The 22,563-nt window shown below is 42.4% G+C and overlaps 2 protein-coding genes across 7 annotated transcripts in view; one reads left to right on the top strand and one right to left on the bottom strand.

Annotated features, from left to right (window-relative positions):
- bop1 (BOP1 ribosomal biogenesis factor) overlaps window positions 1-3,227 on the bottom strand; it is a 109,397-nt gene extending 106,170 nt beyond the window's left edge. For 2 of the 3 annotated variants that reach the window (XM_084165286.1, XM_084165287.1), the window contains exon 1: window positions 3,089-3,219. In XM_084165286.1, the coding sequence (XP_084021412.1) occupies window positions 3,089-3,187 (99 nt within the window). In that variant the 5' untranslated portion in view covers window positions 3,188-3,219. Of the gene's footprint in view, window positions 1-3,088 lie in introns of all 3 variants that reach the window. The other variant, XR_014613482.1, reaches the window with a different exon arrangement.
- A 321-nt stretch (window positions 3,228-3,548) lies between these two features.
- The window catches only part of LOC311132100 (heat shock factor protein 1-like), a 39,057-nt gene continuing 20,042 nt past the window's right edge, over window positions 3,549-22,563 (top strand). For 3 of the 4 annotated variants that reach the window (XM_084165285.1, XM_084165284.1, XM_084165283.1), the window contains exons 1-5: window positions 3,558-3,973; window positions 10,329-10,437; window positions 10,940-11,076; window positions 11,790-11,914; window positions 21,433-21,508. In XM_084165285.1, coding sequence (XP_084021411.1) covers window positions 3,848-3,973; window positions 10,329-10,437; window positions 10,940-11,076; window positions 11,790-11,914; window positions 21,433-21,508 — 573 coding nt within the window. In that variant the 5' untranslated portion in view covers window positions 3,558-3,847. Of the gene's footprint in view, window positions 3,974-10,328; window positions 10,438-10,939; window positions 11,077-11,789; window positions 11,915-21,432; window positions 21,509-22,563 lie in introns of all 4 variants that reach the window. The other variant, XM_084165282.1, reaches the window with a different exon arrangement.

Here is a 22,563-nt window from a genome sequence, read left to right as displayed (position 1 = left end):
CAACATTTCTAAAAAATCCCTTTTTTGTATTAGCCTTAAGTAATATTCTAATTTTGTGACACACGGAATTTTGGATTTTCATTTGTTGCCACTTCAAATCATCAAAATTAAATGAAATAAACATTTGAATGCATCAGTCTGTGTGCAATGAATAAATATAATGTACAAGTTACACCTTTTGAATGCAATTACTGAAATAAATCAAGTTTTTCAAAATATTCTAATTTACTGACTTTTACCTGTATACCTAATTAGTACCCCAGCACAGTTGAACCAGGCACGTGTTTGTTTTTAAATAGCACAACAGGAGAAAGTGGGAGCAGATGTGTCCAGCTGTGTATTGACAGGGGTCGTGTTTTATATTGAAATAATAACAGTATTTTTTTGCTTCAATAGAGTGATCAGGGACTTGCAACTATAGATTTCCTTCACAAATACATTAATGCAACACATTCAGCAGAAAATAGCTTAATTTTCATCAGATGACAACAGAACTGCAACGCTATTTGGCTGGCAGCCCCACAAGTATATGAGCTTACAAAAACGATGCATGGCCAAGATATTTCTGATGTTTAGGCCTATCATAGAAAGAATGTAGCCAGCTATATTTCCTAATGTTTTGCTTAAAGTAAAAAAAAAAAATTTTACAAGAGAAAAATAGGCTGGCTACACCAAGAAAAGTACCGGAGAAAAGAAGCTACACAGTCGTCGTTTTTAAATCTACCTGCCACAGTGGCTAGTGGACCAAAAAGTTAATATAAGACCTTGTGCCACGCCCTCCAATGAACCATCAAAAATCCTACTACACTGGGTCTGACGCTCGTCGGATGTGGCTACTTTCACGGATTACAAAGGGAAACCCAGCCGCTAACTGTCCAGTTACGTGAGCCTACCAGACGAGCTAAATACTTTCTATGCTCACTTCGAGGCTAGCAACACTGAACCATGCATGAGAGTACCAGCTGTTCCGGATGACTGTGTGATCACACTCTCCGTAGCCGATGTGAGTAAGACATTTTAAACAGGTTAACATTCACAAGACCGCAGGGCCAGACAGATTACCGGGTTGCGTACTCAAGAGCATGCACTGACCAACTGGAAAGCATCTTCACTGACATTTTCAACCGTTCCCTGACCCAGTCTGTAATACCGACATGTTTCAAGCAGACCACCATAGTCCCTGTGCCCAAGAACGCCAAGGTAACCTGTCTAAATGACTATTGCCCCGTAGCACTCACAGCTATAGCCATGAAATGCTTTGAAAGGCAGGTCATGGCTCATAAACACCATCCTCCCAGACACCCTGGACCCACTCCAATTCACATACCGCCACAACAGATCGAAAGACGACGCAATCTCTATTTCACTCCACACTGCCCTTTACCACCTGGACAAAAGGAACACCTACGTGAGAATGCTGTTCATTGACTACAGTTAAGCGTTCAACACCAGAGTGCCCTCCATCACTAAGCTAAGGACCCTAGGATTAAACACCTCCCTCTGCAACTGAATCATGGACTTCCTGACGGGCCACACCCAAGAGGTGAGGGTAGGCAACAACCCATTTGCCACGCTGACCCTCAACACGGGGGCCTCTCAGGGGTGCGTGCCTAGTCCCCTCCTGTACTCCGTTTACCCATGACTGCGTGGTCACACACGACTCCAACACCATCATTGAGTTTAACGACTACACAACGGTGGTAGGCCTGATCACCAACGACGAGACAGCCTACAGGGAGGAGGTCAGTGACCTGGCAGTCTGGTGCCAGGACAACAACCTCTCCCTCAACAAGACAAAAGGAACTGATCGTGGACTACAGGAAACGGATGGCCGAGCACGCCCCATCCACATCGAAGGGGCTGTAGTGGAGCAGGTCGAGAACTTAAAAGATCCTCTGTGTCCACATCACTAAGGAATTATCATGGTCCACACACACACCAACACAGTCATGAAGAGGGCACGACAACTCCTCTTCCCCCTCAGGAGGCTGAAAAGATTTGGCATGGGCCCTCAGATCCTCAAAGTTCTACAGCTGCACCATTGAGAGCATCTTTCAATGTTTTGTATTTAACCTTCATTTAACTAGGCAAGTCAGTTAAGAACAAATTCTTATTTACAATGACAGCCTACACCGGCCAAACCCGGACGACGCAAGGCCAATTGTGCACCGCCCTATGGGACTCCCAATCATGGCCGGTTGTGAAACAGCCTGGAGTCGAACCAGAGGGTCTGTAGTGACGCCTCAAGCACTGAGATGCAGTGCCTTAGACCGCTGAGCCACTCGGGAGCCCATCTTGACTGGCTGCATCACTGCTTGGCATGGCAACTGCTTGGTATTGCAACTGCTTGGCATCGACCGCAAGCACTAACTATTTTGACTCATCACATAAACAGTAACAGTAGTGTATCTACCCTGTTGCCTAGTCACTTTATCCCTACCTATATGTACGCGATACTGGTACCCAGTGTATATAGCCAAATTATCGTTACTCATTGTGTATTTATTCCTTGTGTTATTCTTTTTCCTCTCTCTGCATTGTTTGGAAGGGCCCGTAAGTAAGCGTTTCACTGTAAATCCGCACTGACAACATTTTATTTGATTGGGTAACCTAACGTAGCAGGCGTAAAATCCCTATGGGAAAAATGAATGGGATGGAAGAAAGAGTTAACACACAAACGCTCCAATTACTACACTGCTATCACACATTTTCCAACTCTAGGGAAATAGCGAGACCTTAAAAAAAAAAAAAATCAGACAGTCACCCCGACTGCCCAAATGTGGGGGTCTGGCTCATCATGGACTATAGTGACCGTGCAGCAAAATTGTTTGCTAGGCGATCAAGGTGAGACAGACCATTAGCTACTGTTTATACAAAAACACTGTTACTTATTTTATTAGCTAACACATCTGTGGGTGATTGACAAAAAAAAGTAGTTAGAAAACCTGCGGGTTTTGAGCTTGCACATCCACATTTCCTTGCAAAACTAACGTTAGCTAGCCTAGCTAGCTTGTTAGCAACGAATACATTACCCTTTAACGTTACCCATTTTAATACCGAATATACATTTCCGAAATACTTATCTTACCTGGTCATTGTCCTCTTCAGCAACTCTTTTCTTCGCAGTCTTTACTTTAGCTTTACTCATGGTGCCGTTTTTCTGTGATTCTAGATTCACAGTAGGCATGCTTCTTGTACATCAACAGCCGACCATGTGGGATTCCGGCAAGAGGTCAAAGTTTAAAGTTGAGTGTGTTTTAAAACGGCAATTTTCTAAAGCGATTACAAACAAATATCTGTAATTATTTTATAGTAGATAATTACATAATTTGATAGCTCAAATTAATTACCCTAAATATGCTGCAAATGTATGGGCTGGAAAACAGTTCAGAGGTCAAAGTTTAAAGGTGAGTTTTGGTGTAGTTTATATTTTATTGTTTCATCTTGTGTTATATTAATATATAATTAACATTAGGGATATATATATATATATATTATTTTGGCATTTAATTCATGACACTTTAGTTTTCTTTGGTAGAGATTTTTTTCTCTCTGATGATGTCACAAAATGGCGACCACCATGCGCCTGTGCAATGGCCTTTCTCTACGCAGTTGTTTAGATATGTCCATTTGATGGAAACTTCCACTCGTAATAGTTTCTCAATTAGCTAAAAGTCTTCGAAATATTTTCGTTTAGGTTAAGATAAGGAGCATTGACAATCGAAATTGCATAGTTGTTACAGCAAGGATTGCGCTGTGTTTTGGATTAGCTTTTCTCTGGAGTTCTCCCCCCCTGTTTTGGGTTATTTTGGGAGTTTATCAACTTTTAAAGCAATTCTTGTCGATAATGGAGTTCCACGGTGGTGGGTCTGTTGGGGTCGTGGTCAGTGGCAATAACGTCCCTGCATTTCTCACAAAACTTTGGACTCTTGTTGAGGATCCTGACACCGATCCTCTGATCTGCTGGAGCCCAGTGAGTTAGCGAGCGTCAATAATGCCAACTAACCTACTACCTAGCTGCTGGACACCTTGCTTCGTATAACTCAGACTTGGTTCACTTTCTTGACATTTGCAAGCTAAATGTCATTCAATATGTTAGCTAACTAGCAGGACAATTTAACACAGACACCGTTTACTATAACTAGCTAACTATATGATAAACCACATCAGTTAGCCAACTAGCTAGTTAGCCTGGGTAGCTAGCTTGCTAACGAGATCATACGAGTTGGTTGGACTGAGTCAGAAAGATGTAACTAACCAGCTAGCTAGGTAACTAGCCAACTTAATTTGGTCAAATGTGAAGGTGACACATTTATTAATCTGGGCAGCAATGGCCGGGGGAACTTCGTGGCCGGTGGTTTGGTCATTCCACCCTTCAGCTGTTCCTGGGTGTCAATTATCGTTAGCTGGCTAGCTATGTTAGCAAGCCCTGTCTGCAGCTAGCTAATTTGGGAAACTGTCGAAACAGTAGCAAGCAATCTATACGTGTGTCAAACAGCCATGCAAAAACCACACATTCATTGAAACTAGCTAGCATGGTTATGAGAAAAGGGGGTGTGAGAAAAGGGGGGTGTGGCTGTATAACCAATTTTAGCAACGGATGATGAATATGTGTGTAACACCGCCATGACGCAATTTGACAGCTTTTTACCAGACATTACTAGCTACAATAGATATAGTAAAAAAATCGCTGCCCTACCATGTAAAAAAAAAAGCGATGTAAATGTTTACTTTTTTTATTACGGCTATGACAGTATTGCGAATCAGTCTGACATTAGTTTTGACAGTATTTCAATCTGAAGGAAGTATGGTTTGAAGTGACTGAAATGCTTCAAAGGTATTAGGCAGTTAAGAAGATCATCAGCCAATGTTTTTCTATGCTCTTCTGTGTAGAAAATAATATAATTAACCAGGTTTCCATCCAACCTGTTTATGCTATTAAAGTACATCTGATGGAAACAGAACATTTGTGGGTGAATTTTCGGAATGTCGACCAAAAAAAAAAATACGCTAGATAAGGTGTGATCTTTTTGTTGGTAAAATGTATTATGCGAGAAATGTCAGTGGAACCGATTTTATGCGCAAATAGTATAATATAGAAGTATCGAAGTAAACTTGGAGTCAGGCAATGACGTGTGGTCCTCCCACTATGACTTGTCGGGAAAGCATGCAGTTTATTAGGCTACAGATTAAATAAATTATGATGAACTTCACAGGATGGTGAAAGTGCAAGGTGATGAGCCTGATTCCCCTTTCCGATAAATATCGAGGGTCTTATTCTGGTGACATGATCATCTATGCTTGGCTGCCGTTTGACAAATAAAAATAATCAAGCTCTTTTGTCCATAATAATCTCATCATGTAGGCTAGACTGTGTCTGCGAGCTATTGGCGAGACAGCACATGCCCACTACTTGCTATATAATGCAACCTTTTTTTGTGAGAGAACCATCAGTTTAAAAGGTGTTGGAATCACATTGAAGTTTATATTTTTATTCAGTACATACCGGGCATTCGGAAAGTATTCAGACCCCTTGACTTTTTCAACATGTTACGTTACAGCCTTATTCTAAAATGGATTAAATTGTTCCCCTCCCCTCAATCTACACACAATAACCCATAATGACAAAGCAAAAACATGTTTTTAGAAATTTTGCTTAGAGTCTTATTGGGTATGACGCTTTGCACACCTATATTTGGGGAGTTTCTCCCATTATTCTCTGGAGATCCTCTCAAGCTCTCTCTGGTTGGATGGGGAGCGTCGCTGCACAGCTATTTTCAGGTCTCTAGAGATGTTAGATCGGGTTCAAGTCTGGGCTCTGGCTGGGCCACTCAAGGACGTTCAAAGACTTGTCCCGAAGCCACTCCTGCGTTGTCTTGGCTGTGTGCTTAGGGTCGTTGTCCTGTTGGAAGGTAAACCTTCACCCCAGTCTGAGATCCTGAGCGCTCTGGTGCAGGTTTTCATCAAGTATCTCTGTACATTGCTCCATTCATCTTTTCCATCAATCCTAACTAGTCTCTCTGCCTCTGAAAAACATACACACAGCATGATGATGCTGCCACCACCATGCTACACCGTAAGGATGGTGCCAGATTTCCTCCAGACGTGATGCTTGGCATTCAGGCCAAAGAGTTCAATCTTCGTTTCATCAGAACAGATAATCTTGTTTCTCATGGTCTGAGAGTACTTTAGGTGCCTTTTGGCAAACTCCAAGCGGGCTGTCATGTGCCTTTTACTGAGGAGTGGCCACTCTACCGCAAAGGTCTGATTAGTGGAGTGCTGCAGAGATGGTTGTCCTTCTAGAAGTTTCTCCCGTCTCCACAGAGGAACTCTGGAGCTCTGTCAGAGTGACCATCGGGTTCTTGGTCACCTCCCTGATCAAGGCCCTTCTCCCCGAGTGCTCAGTTTGGTCGGGCGGCCAGCTCTAAGAAGAGTCTTGGTGGTTCCAACTTTTTGGTACCCTTCCCCAGATCTGTGCCTCGACACAATTCTGTCTCGGAGCTCTACGGACAATTTCTTCAACCTCATGGCTTGGTATTTGCTCTGACATGCACTGTCAACTGTGGGACCTTATATAGACAGGTGTGTGGCTTTCCAAATCATGTCCAATCAGTTGAATTTACCACAGGTGAACTCCAATCAAGTTGTAGGAACATATCAAGGATGATCAATGGAAACAGGATGCACCTGATCTTTTCATTGGCAAGATTAGCAAATTTAGGCAGGACATGCCAGCAACAAACGCTGACACTACATCCAAGTATATCTGACCAAATTATGAAAGACAAGTATTGTAATTTTGAATTCCGTAAAGTAAGTGGAAGAGGTGACAAGTATTATTGTTAATCAAGAATGACAAGTTACCAGGGTCTGACAACTTGGATAGGAAATAATAGGAGTATAATAGCGGACGATGTTGCCACTCCTAATGAATCATTTTATACAGTGAGGGAAAAAATATTTGATCCCCTGCTGATTTTGTACGTTTGCCCACTGACAAAGACAAGACCGGTCCATAATTTGAATGGTAGGTTTATTTGAACAGTGAGAGACAGAATAACAACAAAATCCAGAAAAACTGGATTTGTCAAAAATGTTATAAATTGATTTGCATTTTAATGAGGGAAATAAGTATTTGACCCCTCTGCAAAACATGACTTAGTACTTGGTGGCAAAACCCTTGTTGGCAATCACAGAGGTCAGACATTTCTTATAGTTGGCCACTAGGTTTGCACACATCTCAGGAGGGGTTTTGTTCCACTCCTCTTTGCAGATCTTCTCCAAGTCATTAAGGTTTCGAGGCTGACGTTTGGCAACTCAAACCTTCAGCTCCTTCCACAGATTTTGGCTAGGCCACTCCAGGACCTTAATGTGCTTCTTCTTGAGCCACTCCTTTGTTGCCTTGGCCGTGTGTTTTGGGTCATTGTCATGCTGGAATACCCATCCACGACCCATTTTCAATGCCCTGGCTGAGGGAAGGAGGTTCTCATCCAAGATTTGACGGTACATGGCGCCATCCATCGTCCCTTTGATGCGGTGAAGTTGTCCTGTCCCCTTAGCAGAAAAACACCACCAAAGCATAATGTTTGCACCTCCATATTTGACAGTGGGGATGGTGTTCTTGGGGTCATAGGCAGCATTCCTCCTCCTCCAAACACGGCGAGTTGAGTTGATGCCAAAGAGCTCGATTTTGGTCTCATCTGACCACAACACTTTCACCCAGTTCTCCTCTGAATCATTCAGATGTTCATTGGCAAACTTCAGATGGCCCTGTATATGTGCTTTCTTGAGCAGGGGGACCTTGCGGGCACTGCAGGATTTCAGTTATTCACGGCGTAGTGTGTTACCAATTGTTTTCTTGTGGACTATGGTCCCAGCTGCCTTGAGATCATTGACAAGATCCTCCCGTGTAGTTCTGGGCTGATTCCTCACCGTTCTCGTGATCATTGCAACTCCACGAGTTGAGAGCTTGCATGGAGCCCCAGGCTGAGGGAAATTGACTGTGCTTTTGTACTTCTTCCATTTGCGAATAATCACACCAACTGTTGTCACCTTCTCACCATGCTGCTTGGCGATGGTCTTGTAGCCCATTCCAGCCTTGTGTAGGTCTACAATCTTGTCCCTGACATCCTTGGAGAGCTCTTTGGTCTTGACCATGGTGGAGAGTTTGGAATCTGATTGATTGATTGCTTCTGTGGACAGGTGTCTTTTATACAGGTAACAAACTGAGATTAAGAGCACTCCCTTTAAGAGTGTGCTCCTAATCTCAGCTCGTTACCTGTATAAAAGACACCTGGGAGCCAGAAATCTTTCTGATTGAGAGGGGGTCAAATACTTATTTACCTCATTAAAATGCAAATCCATTTATAACATTTTTGACATGCGTTTTTCTGGATTTTTTTGTTGTTATTCTGTCTCTCACTGTTCAAATAAACCTACCACTAAAATTCTAGACTGATAATTTCTTTGTCAGTGGGCAAATGTACAAAATCAGCAGGGGATCAAATACTTTTTTCCCTCACTGTACTTTCAGCACGCTTATAGGTAAGGACATTCAACAAGCACTTACACAAATGACTGATGATTGGCTGAGAGAAATTGATGATAAAAAAGATTGTGGGGGCTGTTTTGTTAGACTTCAGTGCGGCTTTTGACATTATCGATCATAGTCTGTTGCTGAAAAAACTGATGTGTTATGGCTTTACACCCTCTGCTATATTGTGGATAAAGAGTTACTTGTCTAACAGAACACAGAGGGTGTTCTTTAATGGAAGCCTCTCCAACAAAATCCAGGTAGAATCAGGAATTCCCCAGGGCAGCTGTCTAGGCCACTTACATTTGTCAATCTTTACTAACGACATGCCACTGGCTTTGAGTAAAGCCAGTGTGTCTATGTATGCAGATGACTCAACACTATACACGTCAGCTAACACAGCGACTGAAATGACAGCAACACTTAACAAAGCGCTGCAGTTATTTTCAGAATGGGTGGCAAGGAATAAGTTAGTCCTAAATATTTCAAAAACTAAAAGCATTGTATTTGGGACAAATCATTCACTAAACCCTAAACGTCAACTAAATCTTGTAATGAATAATGTGGAAATTGAGCAAGTTGAGGAGACTAAATTGCTTGGCGTAACCCTGGATTGTGAACTCTGTTCCACATCAAGTAACTCATGCCAGCTGTAAAATTAATTTTAAAAAAACAGATAAAAAATACACCTTATGGAACAGCGGGGACTGTGAAGCAACACAAACATAGACACATGCATACAAACACACAATAATATACGCACTATACACACGTACACATGGATTTTGTGTTAATGATATGTGGTAGTATAGTAGAGGCCTGAGGGTCAATGTAAATAGTCCGGGTGGCCATTTGAGTAATTGTTCAGCAGTCTTATGGCTTGGGGGTAGAAGCTGTGAATGAGCCTTTAGGTCCTAGACTTGGTGCTCCGGTACCGCTTGCCATGCAGTAGCAGAGAGAACAGCCTATGACTTGGGTGACTGGAGTCTGACAATTTTTTGGGCTTTTCTCTGACACCGCCTAGTATATAGGTCCTGGATGGCAGGAAGCTTGGCCTCAGTGATGTACTGGGCCGTACGCACTACCCTCTGTAGCGCCTTATGGTCAGATGCCGAGCAGTTGCCATAGCAGGCGGCGATGCAACTGGTCAGGATGCTCTCGGTGGTGCAGCTGTAGAACTTTATGAGGATCTGGTGACCCATGCCAAATCTTTTCAGTCTCCTGAGGGGGAAAAGGTGTTGTCGTGCCCTCTTCATGACTGTCTTGGTGTGTTTGGACCATGATAGTTTGTTGGTGATGTGGACACCAAGGAACTTGAAACTCTCAACCCGCTCCACTACAGCCCCTTTGATGTTAATGGGGGCCTGTTCGGCCCGCCTTTTCCTGTAGTCCACGATCAGCTCCTTTGTCTTGCTCACATTGAGGGAGAGGTTGTTATCCTGGCACCAGACCGCCAGGTCTCTGACCTCCTCCCTATAGGCTGTCTCATTGTTGTCGGTGATCAGGCCTACCACTGTTGTGTCGTCAGCAAACTTAATGATGGTGTTGGAGTCGTGTTTCTTTACATCGCCAATGTGGTATTTCGTAATGATCCAACCTGTAAACCAATGCCAGAGACTTGCCAAAGTCACAGAGTTTAGTTAGACTTTATCAGACCCAATGTTGTTTAGCTTTGTTGTAAGCCACCCAAGGCAGCTTAACCTGATTCTTAGTACATGCTCAGTACATAAGGCCTAGCTAAGGTAAACCTGGGTTGTGCGATATTTCTTTAACTGTTATTGTTCTTCCTTTACAGAATGGCAACAGCTTCCATGTGTTTGATCAGTGCCGATTCTCCAAGGAGGTGCTTCCCAAGTATTTTAAACACAATAACATGGCCAGCTTTGTGCGCCAGCTCAATATGTGTGAGTTGTCATTCATGTATTTAACACATTAGCATGGCAATGCCATGGAATAAAATCTTAATAGTACCTTCATTTGATTTGCTTATACTATTTATGTTTCTCCAGTTTAGCATTTTGCCTCCAGAACCTTCACTTATCGGTTTTGGGTGTGCGGTAGATTCTGCATATTATTTGCTTATATTATAATGAGCCTTTAAATAGACTCAACCAAGGACTTATTTTTATAGAGGCTATTTCTCAGAAGTTGAGGTAGATGTAACAATGTGGTTTTTTTAAACTGTGAAATCCTTGTGCTTTTTTTTGTATCTTTGGTTATGTAATCCACTTGCATGTTATTTATTAAGACTGAAAAGGCTAGGAGGATATGATTGCATACAGTGACCTAGAAACCAGGCAAATGTCAGAAACAAAAAATAAAGGCTATGTAATTGGCATGTATCTCTAGAAATTGAATGGTATGCCTTAGTCAAAACTGTAAATTGTTGTTTTTTTCTTTCTACAGATGGCTTCCGCAAAGTAGTCCACATTGAGCAGGGCGGCCTGGTGAAGCCTGAGAAGGACGACACTGAATTCCAGCATCCCTACTTCATCCGCGGCCAAGAGCATCTGTTGGAAAATATTAAACGGAAAGTTAACAATGTAAGTGCAAAATGATAAGGTGATCATCATGATATGTCTGATTCATGTGTAGTGTGTTTCTTCGTACTCAACTCCGAACAGTGTTTTAAATAGGCTTTACAATGCCCAAACAATATTAGTTAAGAAATTAGTACAAATATATTACATTTATAGTCAGAACTATGTAGCCAACTCCCTGTAGAAAACACACATGGAAATCCTCAGTAAAACTCCCCATAGAGAAGACCCATTGGGATGCTCCTCAGACATACGGCATGTCAGAATGACAGCATGTGCTCCCAGTGCATGGCCTGCTTGGCCTGCTCTTCCTCTCTGCTCGCGGGACAGATTGAGCTAATCTAGTGGTCTCTGTGGAGCCTGCCAGCTGGGGATGGGTGGATTAGAGAAGGCAGGCCAGGGAGCTCGTGATCTGATGTTGCCTGACCCTTAAATGCAGTCACTTTCTGCTCCACTCAGTCCACTGATTTACAGCTGTTTCCATCTGCACCTTGATATAGTCTGCCTCGGGCCAACTGACCAGTTCAGGCTAAAAACGGAATACCGAATCATACACTCTTTTCATTGCGTTTCCATTGTCTATCCCTCAGGGTTCAAGTCGGGGCCAATGCCTACACTGAAGACTTGTTTTGAACTTTTTCCCTCCTCACTTTAACAGTTTTCTTTGCTTTAACAGTTTGCTTTAACCATTTCGTCATGTTCTCCCTCCCCCTCAGGTGTCCAATGTTAAACATGATGAGCTTAAGATGAGCTCAGACGATGTCTCAAAAATTCTGACCAACGTTCAGCACATAAAGGGCAAGCAGGAGACCATAGACTCCAAAATCATCGCCATGAAGCAGTAAGTGAAACGTTGAGAAGCACATTCTGATTCCTATTCTGATTAATTATTGTGCATATTGGACGGTTGACTCGGCTTAACTAATAAATTGAAAGGAACAAAATTAATAGAAGGTCTGACAAGCGTAGTGCAAAGCACAACCCCCAAATCCACATTCAGTGCATTCGGAAAGTATTCAGACCCCTTGACCTTTTCCCACATTTTGTTTCGTTACAGCCTTACTTTAAAATAAATTAAATATTTTTTGACCTCATCAATCTACACACAATACCCCATAATGACCAAGCAAAAACTGGTTTTTAGATTTTATTGCAAATTTATAAAATAAAACTGAAAATGAAATATAACATTTACATAAGTATTCAGACCCTTTAGTCAGTACTTTGTTGAAGCACCTTTGGCAGCGATTACAGCCTCAATTCTTCTTGGGTATGACACTACAAGCTTGGCACACCTGTATTTGGGGAGTTTCTCCCATTGTTCTCTGCAGATCCTCTCAAGCTCTGTCAGGTTGGATGGGGAGTGTTGCTGCACAGCTATTTTCAGGTCCGTCCAGAGATGTTCGATGGGGTTCAAGTCCGGACTCTGGCTGGGCCACTCAAGGACATTCAGATACTTGTCCCGAAGCCACTCCTGCATAGTCTTGGCTGTGTGCTTAGGGTCGTTGTCCTGTTGGAAGGTGAACCTTCGTGCCAGACTGAGGTCCTGAGCGCTCTGGAGCAGGTTTTCATCAAGGATCGCTCTGTACTTTGCTCCGTTCATCTTTCCCTCGATCCTGACTAGTCTCCCAGTCCCTGCCGCTGAAAAACATCCACACAGCATGATGCTGCCACCACCATGCTTCACCGTAGGTGTGGTGCCAGGTTTCCTCCAGACGTGACACTTGGCATTCAGGCCAAAGAGTTCAAGCTTGGTTTCATCAGACCAGAACATCTTCTTTCTCATGGTCAGAGAGTCTTTAGGTGCCTTTTGGCAAACTCCAAGCAGGCTGTCATGTGCCTTACACTGAGGATTGGCTTCCATCTAGCCACTCTACCATAAAGGGCTGATTGGTGGTGTGCTGCAGAAATGGTTGTCTTTCTGGAAGGTTCTCCCATCTCCATAGAGGAACTCTGGAGCTCTGTCAGAGTGACCATTGGGTTCTTGGTCACCTCCCTGACCATGGCCCTTCTCCCCCGATTGCTCAGTTTGGCCGGGCGGCAAGCTCTAGGAAGAGTCTTGGTGGTTCCAAACTTCTTCCATTTTTAAGAATGATGATGGCCACTGTGTTCTTGGGGACCTTCAGTGCTGCAGAAATGTTTTGGTACCCTTCCCCAGATCTGTGCCTCGACACAATCCTGTCTCGGAGCTCTACGGACAATTCCTTCGACCTCATTGCTTGGACTTTGCTCTGAAATGCACTGTCAACTGTGGGACCTTTATATAGACAGGTGTGTGGCTTTCCAAATCATGTCCAATCAATTGAATTTACCACAGGTGGGCTCCAATCAAGTTGTAGAAACATCTCAAGGATGATCAACAGAAACAGGATGCACCTGAGCGCAATTTCGAGTCTCATTGCAAAGGGTCTGAATACTTATGTAAATAAAGTATTTGTTTTTAATTTTTTATAAATTTGCAGAAAAATCAAAAACAATTTTTGTTTTGTCATTATGGGTTATTGTGTGTAGATTGATGAGGATTTGTATTTATTTAATCTATTTTTTAATAAGGCTGTAACGTAACATAATGTGGAAAAAGTCAAGGGGTCTGAATACTTTCCAAAGGCACTGTAAATACAAAATTGTAAAACATTTTCAGAATTGACTACCCCTTGAACGAGCCAAAAACATTCCTCCCCCAGCTTAGCCTCTCAGTTCCACACAATAAGATTCTCTCTCGCTCACCCTTTCCTGCTGTGTTGGTAAATTAGCAAGCATCCATATTGTGTCCCCATAGGGCTGCCGTAGCCTAGCATGCTGCATTAAGGTGGTGTAAACCAGTTTATTTAAAGCTGGTGATTAGGCTGCTAGAGCCAGAATTCTTAGAGACCTGTCAGAGGCTGAAATATACATGCGGGAGTCAGTGTGCTGTTTGAATCCACAGAGCTGTCCCAAATGAACACTTTCACGCTATAATTTTATTTTTTTCTGATTAAGTGCGCACATCTAGTGATATAAAGTAGAGTTTTTAATGGTGGTTGAACTGCAGCCGTGGAGAGTTGGACCTTCTTTTTCTAGTTATTATCCGGCTGTGGTTTAGGATAGGTATAGGGTTACTTCTGCGTGTACTTTTTCTGGATGACTTTATAAGTTGTAGCCTGGGTGCCAGTCTGTTTCTGCTCTAGCCTCTTACTAACCCCTTATGGAATTGTCATGCCATGTTTGACTTGACAATGGAGTAGGCAAATGCACAAACCGATCTGGGACCAGGCTAGATCAGTTGTGGTTCAGACTGAGTTCCATGTTTGTAGCAGTATTGATGTGGGGATAATTCATTGAGTTGTGTCATTGTACCCCAGTCTGGTTAGTTAGCGTGTCTACTCATTATAGATGTCTTGATCAAATGTGGTTCAAAGTTAAGTTTCCATTTTTTTAACAGTTATGGGATAACCCATTGGGTTGTGTCAATGCACCCCACTCTGGGACAATATAATGGTGTTTCATGTTTCAGGACGCTTAGTCACCATTCTAAAACCGAGTGGTTCCTCTCATGCAGCTGGGATGATATGGTTGTGCTGCTCACCAGCTGCCTTTAAGCCGTCAGGGTGCATGTCAGGCCCCACATCATTAATACAATCCTTCCTCCACACACACACACACACACACACACTTGGATTCTCCAGCTGGACCCTTGGACTCTTCATTGCCACCGAGGGCTTTCTCTTCTGTCCCAAACATATGTTCACAAACCAGACTTTTTCTTCATGGTACCATGATGCAATACGCAGGGCAGATTTAATTATGACCTTATTCATGGTGTCCATCCGCATGGCATGACAGTCTCTCTCCATGTCTTTCACTTCACCATGTCCTCTTAGAATAGGAGAGTGCAAAAATATGGGATTATTTACCTTGTTTTATCCAATCTGTTTTATCCAACATGCCTGTTCGATCCATATCTTTAGATTAAGATATATCACTCAAATACGATTGCTGTCCATCACCCGAGGTGGGTGGCTCTCAATAAAACGAGACAAGAATCTCTCTTACTTATAAAAATGGATTCTTCTCTATTACCATATTGCTATTTTCACACCTGCGCACCTCCCCTCTGACACTCTGACAAATCTGACAGTCCAAAAAGTTACAGGTATGTTTCCGATTATCTGATGACTTTCACATGTCAAATAATCCCTCTGAGTATTGGTCAGAGTGGTGTTTCAGGGTGAGGATGGGGGGTCTAGGGAGGGTTGGGTTCGCGGGGGTCAGTGATGACCCCATCCACTTGGAGGCATCTACACCTGCCTCTATAAACCCTGTTCATCTGCCCCACAGGGAGGTCAGCACAGATAGTGGGCTTTTCTGGCGCAGCCTGCTTTTACAGGGCAGGGTGGGTTTACAAGGCAGCAGGTACCACTGATAGTCTATAAACACTGATAAAGCACCTCTCTTTTCCATGTCAGGAGTATGAAGGCCTTGTAGCACTCAGATGACACCCCCAGTACACACGTCCTTCAACCCTCGTTCAGTCTCTGTTTTAATACCACATCTGTGTACTGGAAGTTCTTAAGGTTAACATGCATTACTCCATAACAATGCCAGGTTGTAAGGCCTAAGCTATGATAATCAGCAAATGTATGTTTCATTTTGTCCTAGAAAGCTAGGCCTACAGTTGAAGTCAGAAGTTTACATACACTTAGGTTGGAGTCATTAAAACTAGTTTTTCAACCACTCCACAAATTTCTTGTTAACAAACTAGTTTTGGCAAGTCGGTTAGGACATCTACTTTGTGCATGACACAAGTAATTTTTCCAACAATTGTTTACAGACAGATTATTTCACTTATAATTCACTGTATCACAATTCCAGTGGGTCAGAAGTTTACATACACTAAGTTGACGGTGCCTTTAAACAGCTTGGTAAATTCCAGAAAATGTCATGGCTTTAGAAGCTTCTGGTAGGCTAATTGACATCATTTGAGTCAATTGGAGGTGTACCTGTGGATGTATTTCAAGGCCTACCTTCAAACTCAGTGCCTCTTTGCTTGACATCATGGGAAAATCAAAAGAAATCAGCCAAGACCTCAGAAAAAAATGGTAGACCTCCACAGTCTGGTTCATCCTTGGGAGCAATTTCCAAATGTCTGAAGGTACCACCTTCATCTGTACAAACAATAGTACGCAAGTATAAACACCATGGGACCACACAGCCGTCATACCGCTCAGGAAGGAGACGCGTTCTGTCTCCTAGAAATGAACGTACTTTGGTGCAAAAAGTGAAAATCAATCCCAGAACAACAGCAAAGGACCTTGTGAAGATGCTGGAGGAAACAGGTACAAAATCATCTATGTCCACAGTAAAACAAGTCCTATATCGACATAACCTGAAAGGCCGCTCAGCAAGGAAGAAGCCACTGCTCCAAAACCGCCATAAAAAAGCCAGACTACGGTTTGTAACTGCACATGGGGACAAAGATAGTACTTTTTGGAGAAATGTCCTCTGGTCTGATGAAACAAAAATAGAACTGTTTGTCCATAATGACCATTGTTATGTTTGGAGGAAAAAGGGGGTTGTTGCAAGCCGAAGAACACCATCCCAACCGTGAAGCACGGGGGTGGCAGCATCATGCTGTGTGGGTGCTTTGCTGCAGGAGGGACTGGTGCACTTCACAAAATAGATGGCATCATGAGGAAGGACAATTATGTGGATATATTGAAGCAACATCTCAAGACATCAGTCAGGAAGTTAAAGCTTGGTCGCAAATGGGTCTTCCAAATGACCCCAAGCATACTTCCAAAGTTGTGGCAAAATGGCTTAACGACAACAAAGTCAAGGTATTGGAGTGGCCATCACAAAGCCGTGACCTCAATCCTATAGAAAATGTGTGGGCAGAACTGAAAAAGCGTGTGCGAGCAAGGAGGCCTACAAACCTGACTCAGTTACACCAGCTCTGTCAGGAGGAATGGGCCAAAATTCACCCAATTTATTGTGGGAAGCTTGTGGAAGGCTACCCGAAACGTTTGACCCAAGTTAAACAATTTAAAGACAATGCTACCAAATACTAATTGAGTGTATGTAAACTTCTGACCCACTGGGAATGTGATGAAATAAATAAAAGCTGAAATAAACCATTCTCTCTACTATTATTATGGCATTTCACATTCTTAAAATAAAGTGGTGATCCTAACTGACCTAAGACAGGGAATTTTTACTAGGATTAAATGTCAGGAATTGTGAAAAACTGAGTTTAAATGTATTTGGCTAAGGTGTATGTAAACTTCCGACTTCAACTGTACATGTTGATTGATTTAGATTTTTCAGGTCTAGAATACAGGTGTGAGATCTTAATTTGACCAGTTTTGTCACTGGAGTAAAATAATCCTGCAGCAGGAGGAATTGATTAAACATAAATAGAAAAATAATTAATTTCTAAAGGGAAATTAGTTTTGATAGGTTACATTAGGCTATGGTTTAGGTGAAGCCTACGGGATATACTTATGTGTCGTAGTGGAGACCAATATATCTATCTTGTGTTATTAAAGAGTAGGAAGCATTCGTTTTTACTCACCAAAGTAACAACACTGTGTGGTCAAAGACTTAGTAACTTAGTTGTAGTCACGATCTGGTTACCTATAACTACAAACATAGTGTTTTTACATACAGTGAGGGAAAAATGTATTTGATCCCCTGCTGATTTTGTACGTTTGCCCACTGACAAAGACATGATCAGTCTATAATTTTAATGGTAGGTTTATTTGAACAGTGAGAGACAGAATAACAACAAAAAAATCCAGAAAAACGCATGTCAAAAATGTTATAAATTTGATTTGCATTTTAATGAGGGAAATAAGTATTTGACCCCTCTGCAAAACATGACTTAGTACTTGGTGGCAAAACCCTTGTTGGCAATCACAGAGGTCAGACGTTTCTTGTAGTTAGCCACCAGGTTTGCACACATCTCAGGAGGGATTTTGTTCCACTCCTCTTTGTAGATCTTCTCCAAGTCATTAAGGTTTTGAGCCTGATGTTTGGCAACTCGAACCTTCAGCTCCCTCCACAGTTTTCTATGGGATTAAGGTCTGGAGACTGGCTAGGCCACTCCAGGACCTTAATGTGCCTCTTCTTGAGCCACTCCTTTGTTGCCTTGGCCGTGTGTTTTGGGTCATTGTCATGCTGGAATACCCATCCACGACCCATTTTCAATGCCCTGGCTGAGGGAAGGAGGTTCTCACCCAAGATTTGACAGTACATGGCCCCGTCCATCGTCCCTTTGATGCAGTGAAGTTGTCCTGTCCCCTTAGCAGAAAAACACCCCCAAAGCATAATGTTTCCATCTCCATGTTTGACGGTGGGGATGGTGTTCTTGTGGTCATAGGCAGCATTCCTCCTCCTCCAAACACGGCGAGTTGAGTTGATGCCAAAGAGCTCGATTTTGGGCTCATCTGACCAAAACACTTTCACCCAGTTCTCCTCTGAATCATTCAGATGTCCATTGGTAAACTTCAGACGGGCCTGTATATGTGCTTTCTTAAGCTGGGGGACCTTGCGGGCGCTGCAGGATTTCAGTCCTTCACGGCATAGTGTGTTACCAATTGTTTTCTTGGTGACTATGGTCCCAGCTGCCTTGAGATCATTGACAAGATCCTCCCGTGTAGTTCTGGGCTGATTCCTCACCGTTCTCATGATCATTGCAACTCCACGAGGTGAGATCTTGCATGGAGCCCCAGGCCGAGGGAGATTGACAGTTATTTTGTGTTTCTTCCATTTGCGAATAATCGCACCAACTGTTGTCAGCTTCTCACCAAGCTGCTTCGCGATGGTCTTGTAGCCCATTCCAGCCTTGTGTAGGTCTACAATCTTGTCCCTGACATCCTTGTAGAGCTCTTTGGTCTTGGCCATGGTGGAGTGTTTGGAATCTGATTGATTGATTGCTTCTGTGGACAGGTGTCTTTTATACAGGTAACAAACTGAGATTAAGAGCACTCCCTTTAAGAGTGTGCTCCTAATCTCAGCTCGTTACCTGTATAAAAGACACCTGGGAGCCAGAAATCTTTCTGATTGAGAGGGGGTCAAATACTTATTTCCCTCATTAAAATTCAAATCAATTTATAACATTTTGGACATGCGTTTTTCTGGATTTTTTTGTTGTTATTCTGTCTCTCACTGTTCAAATAAACCTACCATTAAAATTATAGACTGATCATTTCTTTGTCAGTGGGCAAACATACAAAATCAGCAGGGGATCAAATACTTATTTCCCTGTATTTACTAACTTATTTCCGGATATCTTCGGAACGACCCACAATGCACTATTTCTCAACGTCATATGGCGAACTGGTGCTACCTAGCTAGTTCCAGCTGGCTAACGTTAGCTACTAGCCATGCTAGCATGTAATTGCATTCCAAACCAAGTGTTGGTGCTGGTGAGCTACTATATACATTCACAAAGAAGAAACCATACTGATTAATGCTAAAAAACTTGTTGGTTGAAGCGAGCAGATTGGCTAAGGGAACTGCATATACCGGTAACATTATTTGATAACTGGTTAGCTGTTGTTATGTATTTCCAAAACTGTGGTTTACTTTAATGTAGCTGTAACCTAGGTGTTGATAGCAACTGGCTGACTCACGCAGTGCTAACGTAAAGTTAGCAGGCTAGTTGGCTAGCAACCTTGCAATCTGATTTTTAACAATCAATTCATAAAGTATTTGCTTGTAAATTAGCTGAAAATGTAATTTAAACCAGTACTTATGAGTGCATTTGATTCAGTTTAATTTGAAGTTATACATTTTAAATTATTTCTGTTGGAGTTGACATTGGAGGGAATGGCTTGCCGGTTCCTCCATATTACGTCACACCAAGTAAATGTTTTTTCCGGCATTCTTCGTAATTCTGATCAGTTTTATGTAATAACTAGAAAAATAGACAAGTTAGGTGTAACTTTGCATTGGGACTTTTGATGCTTAATCTAATGCAAATCCACATATTACATGTGGTTACGTTTATGCTACCTACCCTTTCATCTATATAAAACGACAGTTGTTGATGTATGGCAGCAATTTAGATACATTTTTGAATGTAGTAGGACATTTATTCTGTCTGGTGCTTTAGCGTTTGATCGAGAGAGGAGAACTGCGGGGGTTCAGTGAATTTATGTAAATCACAAGGCCCATTTGAATTTCCTGTGGCAGAGTGATCAAATTATGATAGTTTAATTTGCACTTTTTGAGAGTCACCTAAATCAAGACATAAGTCTAAAATGCTAATCAAACCCTGAAATATATACATTTATATTCTGTTTATTTTGGCAGCACCATTTCACCAGGTCATTCCTGGTACATTTCAATGTACTTCGAAGCTAAAGGTGATTCTGAAATCTTCATCTTGTGATGGAGTCAGAATAATAAATCTGACATAATTCATCAAGGTGTTGTCTAGCCTGGTTCCAGAACTGTTTGCTCTGTCTTATCAACTCCAGTGGGACAGAGACCATAGGAGATTGCAGGACAGCACAAACATATCTGGGACCAGGTTTTGTCAGAGTCCAAGGCATGTAATTTAATGTAAGCCATGTGTATGGACAATGGATGAATCAGGCCCATGAGCACACCCACAAAGCATCTTTACCATAGTCTGGGGAGCCAGGCTTTAAGAGCCAGGTGGAGGGGCAGGGTCTTTATAGACCGCACTAAAAAAGCTGAATAAACACAGCGCGCTAAGATCTTTCAATAGCCATTAACTTAGCAAAATAAACGGCCTCAAGTATTCCTCAAATCTTTACCAGTACAGTAAAAAATATGCTGTGCCTCGTTAGGCGTGCCACAGTATGGGGGGCTCTTAAAGATGAGGGTCTAAGCCCTTGCCCTCCTGCCCTTCCCCCATCTTGGCTACATGTACTGTGGAGTTTTAGGTCAGTTAGGGATGATGTACTGTTCTGAGATTGATTAGTCATTCTTTGATTTATTTCAAACATGCGTTGCATCTGGTTATTAGGCTATTTAAATGATGTATGAAACAACATCACAATGTCAAGGACTGAGGTCATTGTAGCAAGCGTCCATGACATTACCCAAAGAGGATGTCATGGGTTTGGGAATGGAAGGCAAATGATTAGTTGGCCAACTTGGGCATCAGTTGTATATGTGGTCCTTTGTGACTCAGTTGGTAGAGCATGACGCTTGCAACGCCAAGGTTCGATTCCCATGGGGGACTAGTACGAAAAAAGTATGAAAATGTATGCACTCACTACTGTAAGTTGCTCTGGATAAGAGCGTCTGCTAAATGACTAAAATGTAAAATATATTAGCTATTTGTGGCATTCAATTTAAAATAATGAATAACTGATCTGTAAATGAGTATCCCCTTTGTCTTTCCAGTGAGAATGAAGCTCTGTGGAGGGAGGTGGCCAGCCTCAGACAGAAACACGCCCAGCAACAGAAAGTCGTCAACAAGGTAAAAGACAGTCACGGTACCTGCCACTGCTCTGACCACGCAGAACATGTGGTTGGCTCTTCTATGCTATGGAAACATAGTAATTCATGTGATAACACGTGGACCTTTGTAGCTCAGTTGGTAAAGCATGGCGCTTGTAACGCTAGGGTAGTGGGTTCGATTCCACCCATACTTAAAATGTATGTACGCATGACTGCAAGTCGCTTTGGATAAAAGCGTCTGCTAAATGGCATATATACTCAGCAAAAAAAGAAACGTCCTCTCACTGTCAACTGCGTTTATTTTCAGCAAACTTAACATGTAAATATTTGTATGAACATAACAAGATTCAACAACTGAGACAAACTGAACAAGTTCCACAGACATGTGACTAATAGAAATTGAATAATGTGTCCCTGAACAAAGGGGGGTTCAAAATCAAAAGTAACAGTCAGTATCTGGTGTGGCCACCAGCTGCATTAAGTACTGCAGTGCATCTCCTCCTCATGGACTGCACCAGATTTGCCAGTCCTTGCTGTGAAATGTTACCCCACTCTTCCACCAAGGATGTACCGATCCTGTGCAGGTGTTGTTACACTTGGTCTGCCACTGCGAGGACGGTCAGTTGTCCGTCCTGTCTCCCTTTAGCGCTGTGTTAGGCGTCTCACAGTATGGACATTGCAATGTATTGCCCTGGCCACATCTACAGTCCTTATGCCTCCTTGCAGCATGCCTGAGGCACATTCACGCATATGAGCAGGGACCCTGGGCATCTGTCTTTTGGTGTTTTTCAGAGTCAGTAGAAAGGCCTATATAGTGTCCTAAGTTTGCATAAATGTGACCTTAATTGCCTGCCGTCTGTAAGCTGTTAGTGTCTTAACGACCGTTCCACAGGTGCATGTTCATTAATTGCTTATGGTTCATTGAACAAGCATGGGAAACAATGAAGATTTGTGAAGTTATTTGGATTTTTACAAATTATATTTGAAAGACAGGGTTCTGAAAAAGGGACGTTTCTTTTTTTTGCTTAGTTTATATATTAAAACACTTGGAATGTGTCCTAGACTTTTTTGTAT

Source organism: Coregonus lavaretus, assembly GCF_964263955.1.
Source record: "Coregonus lavaretus genome assembly, chromosome: 7".
Lineage (NCBI taxonomy): Eukaryota > Metazoa > Chordata > Actinopteri > Salmoniformes > Salmonidae > Coregonus > Coregonus lavaretus.
This window is presented reverse-complemented; position numbering and strand designations above follow the sequence as displayed.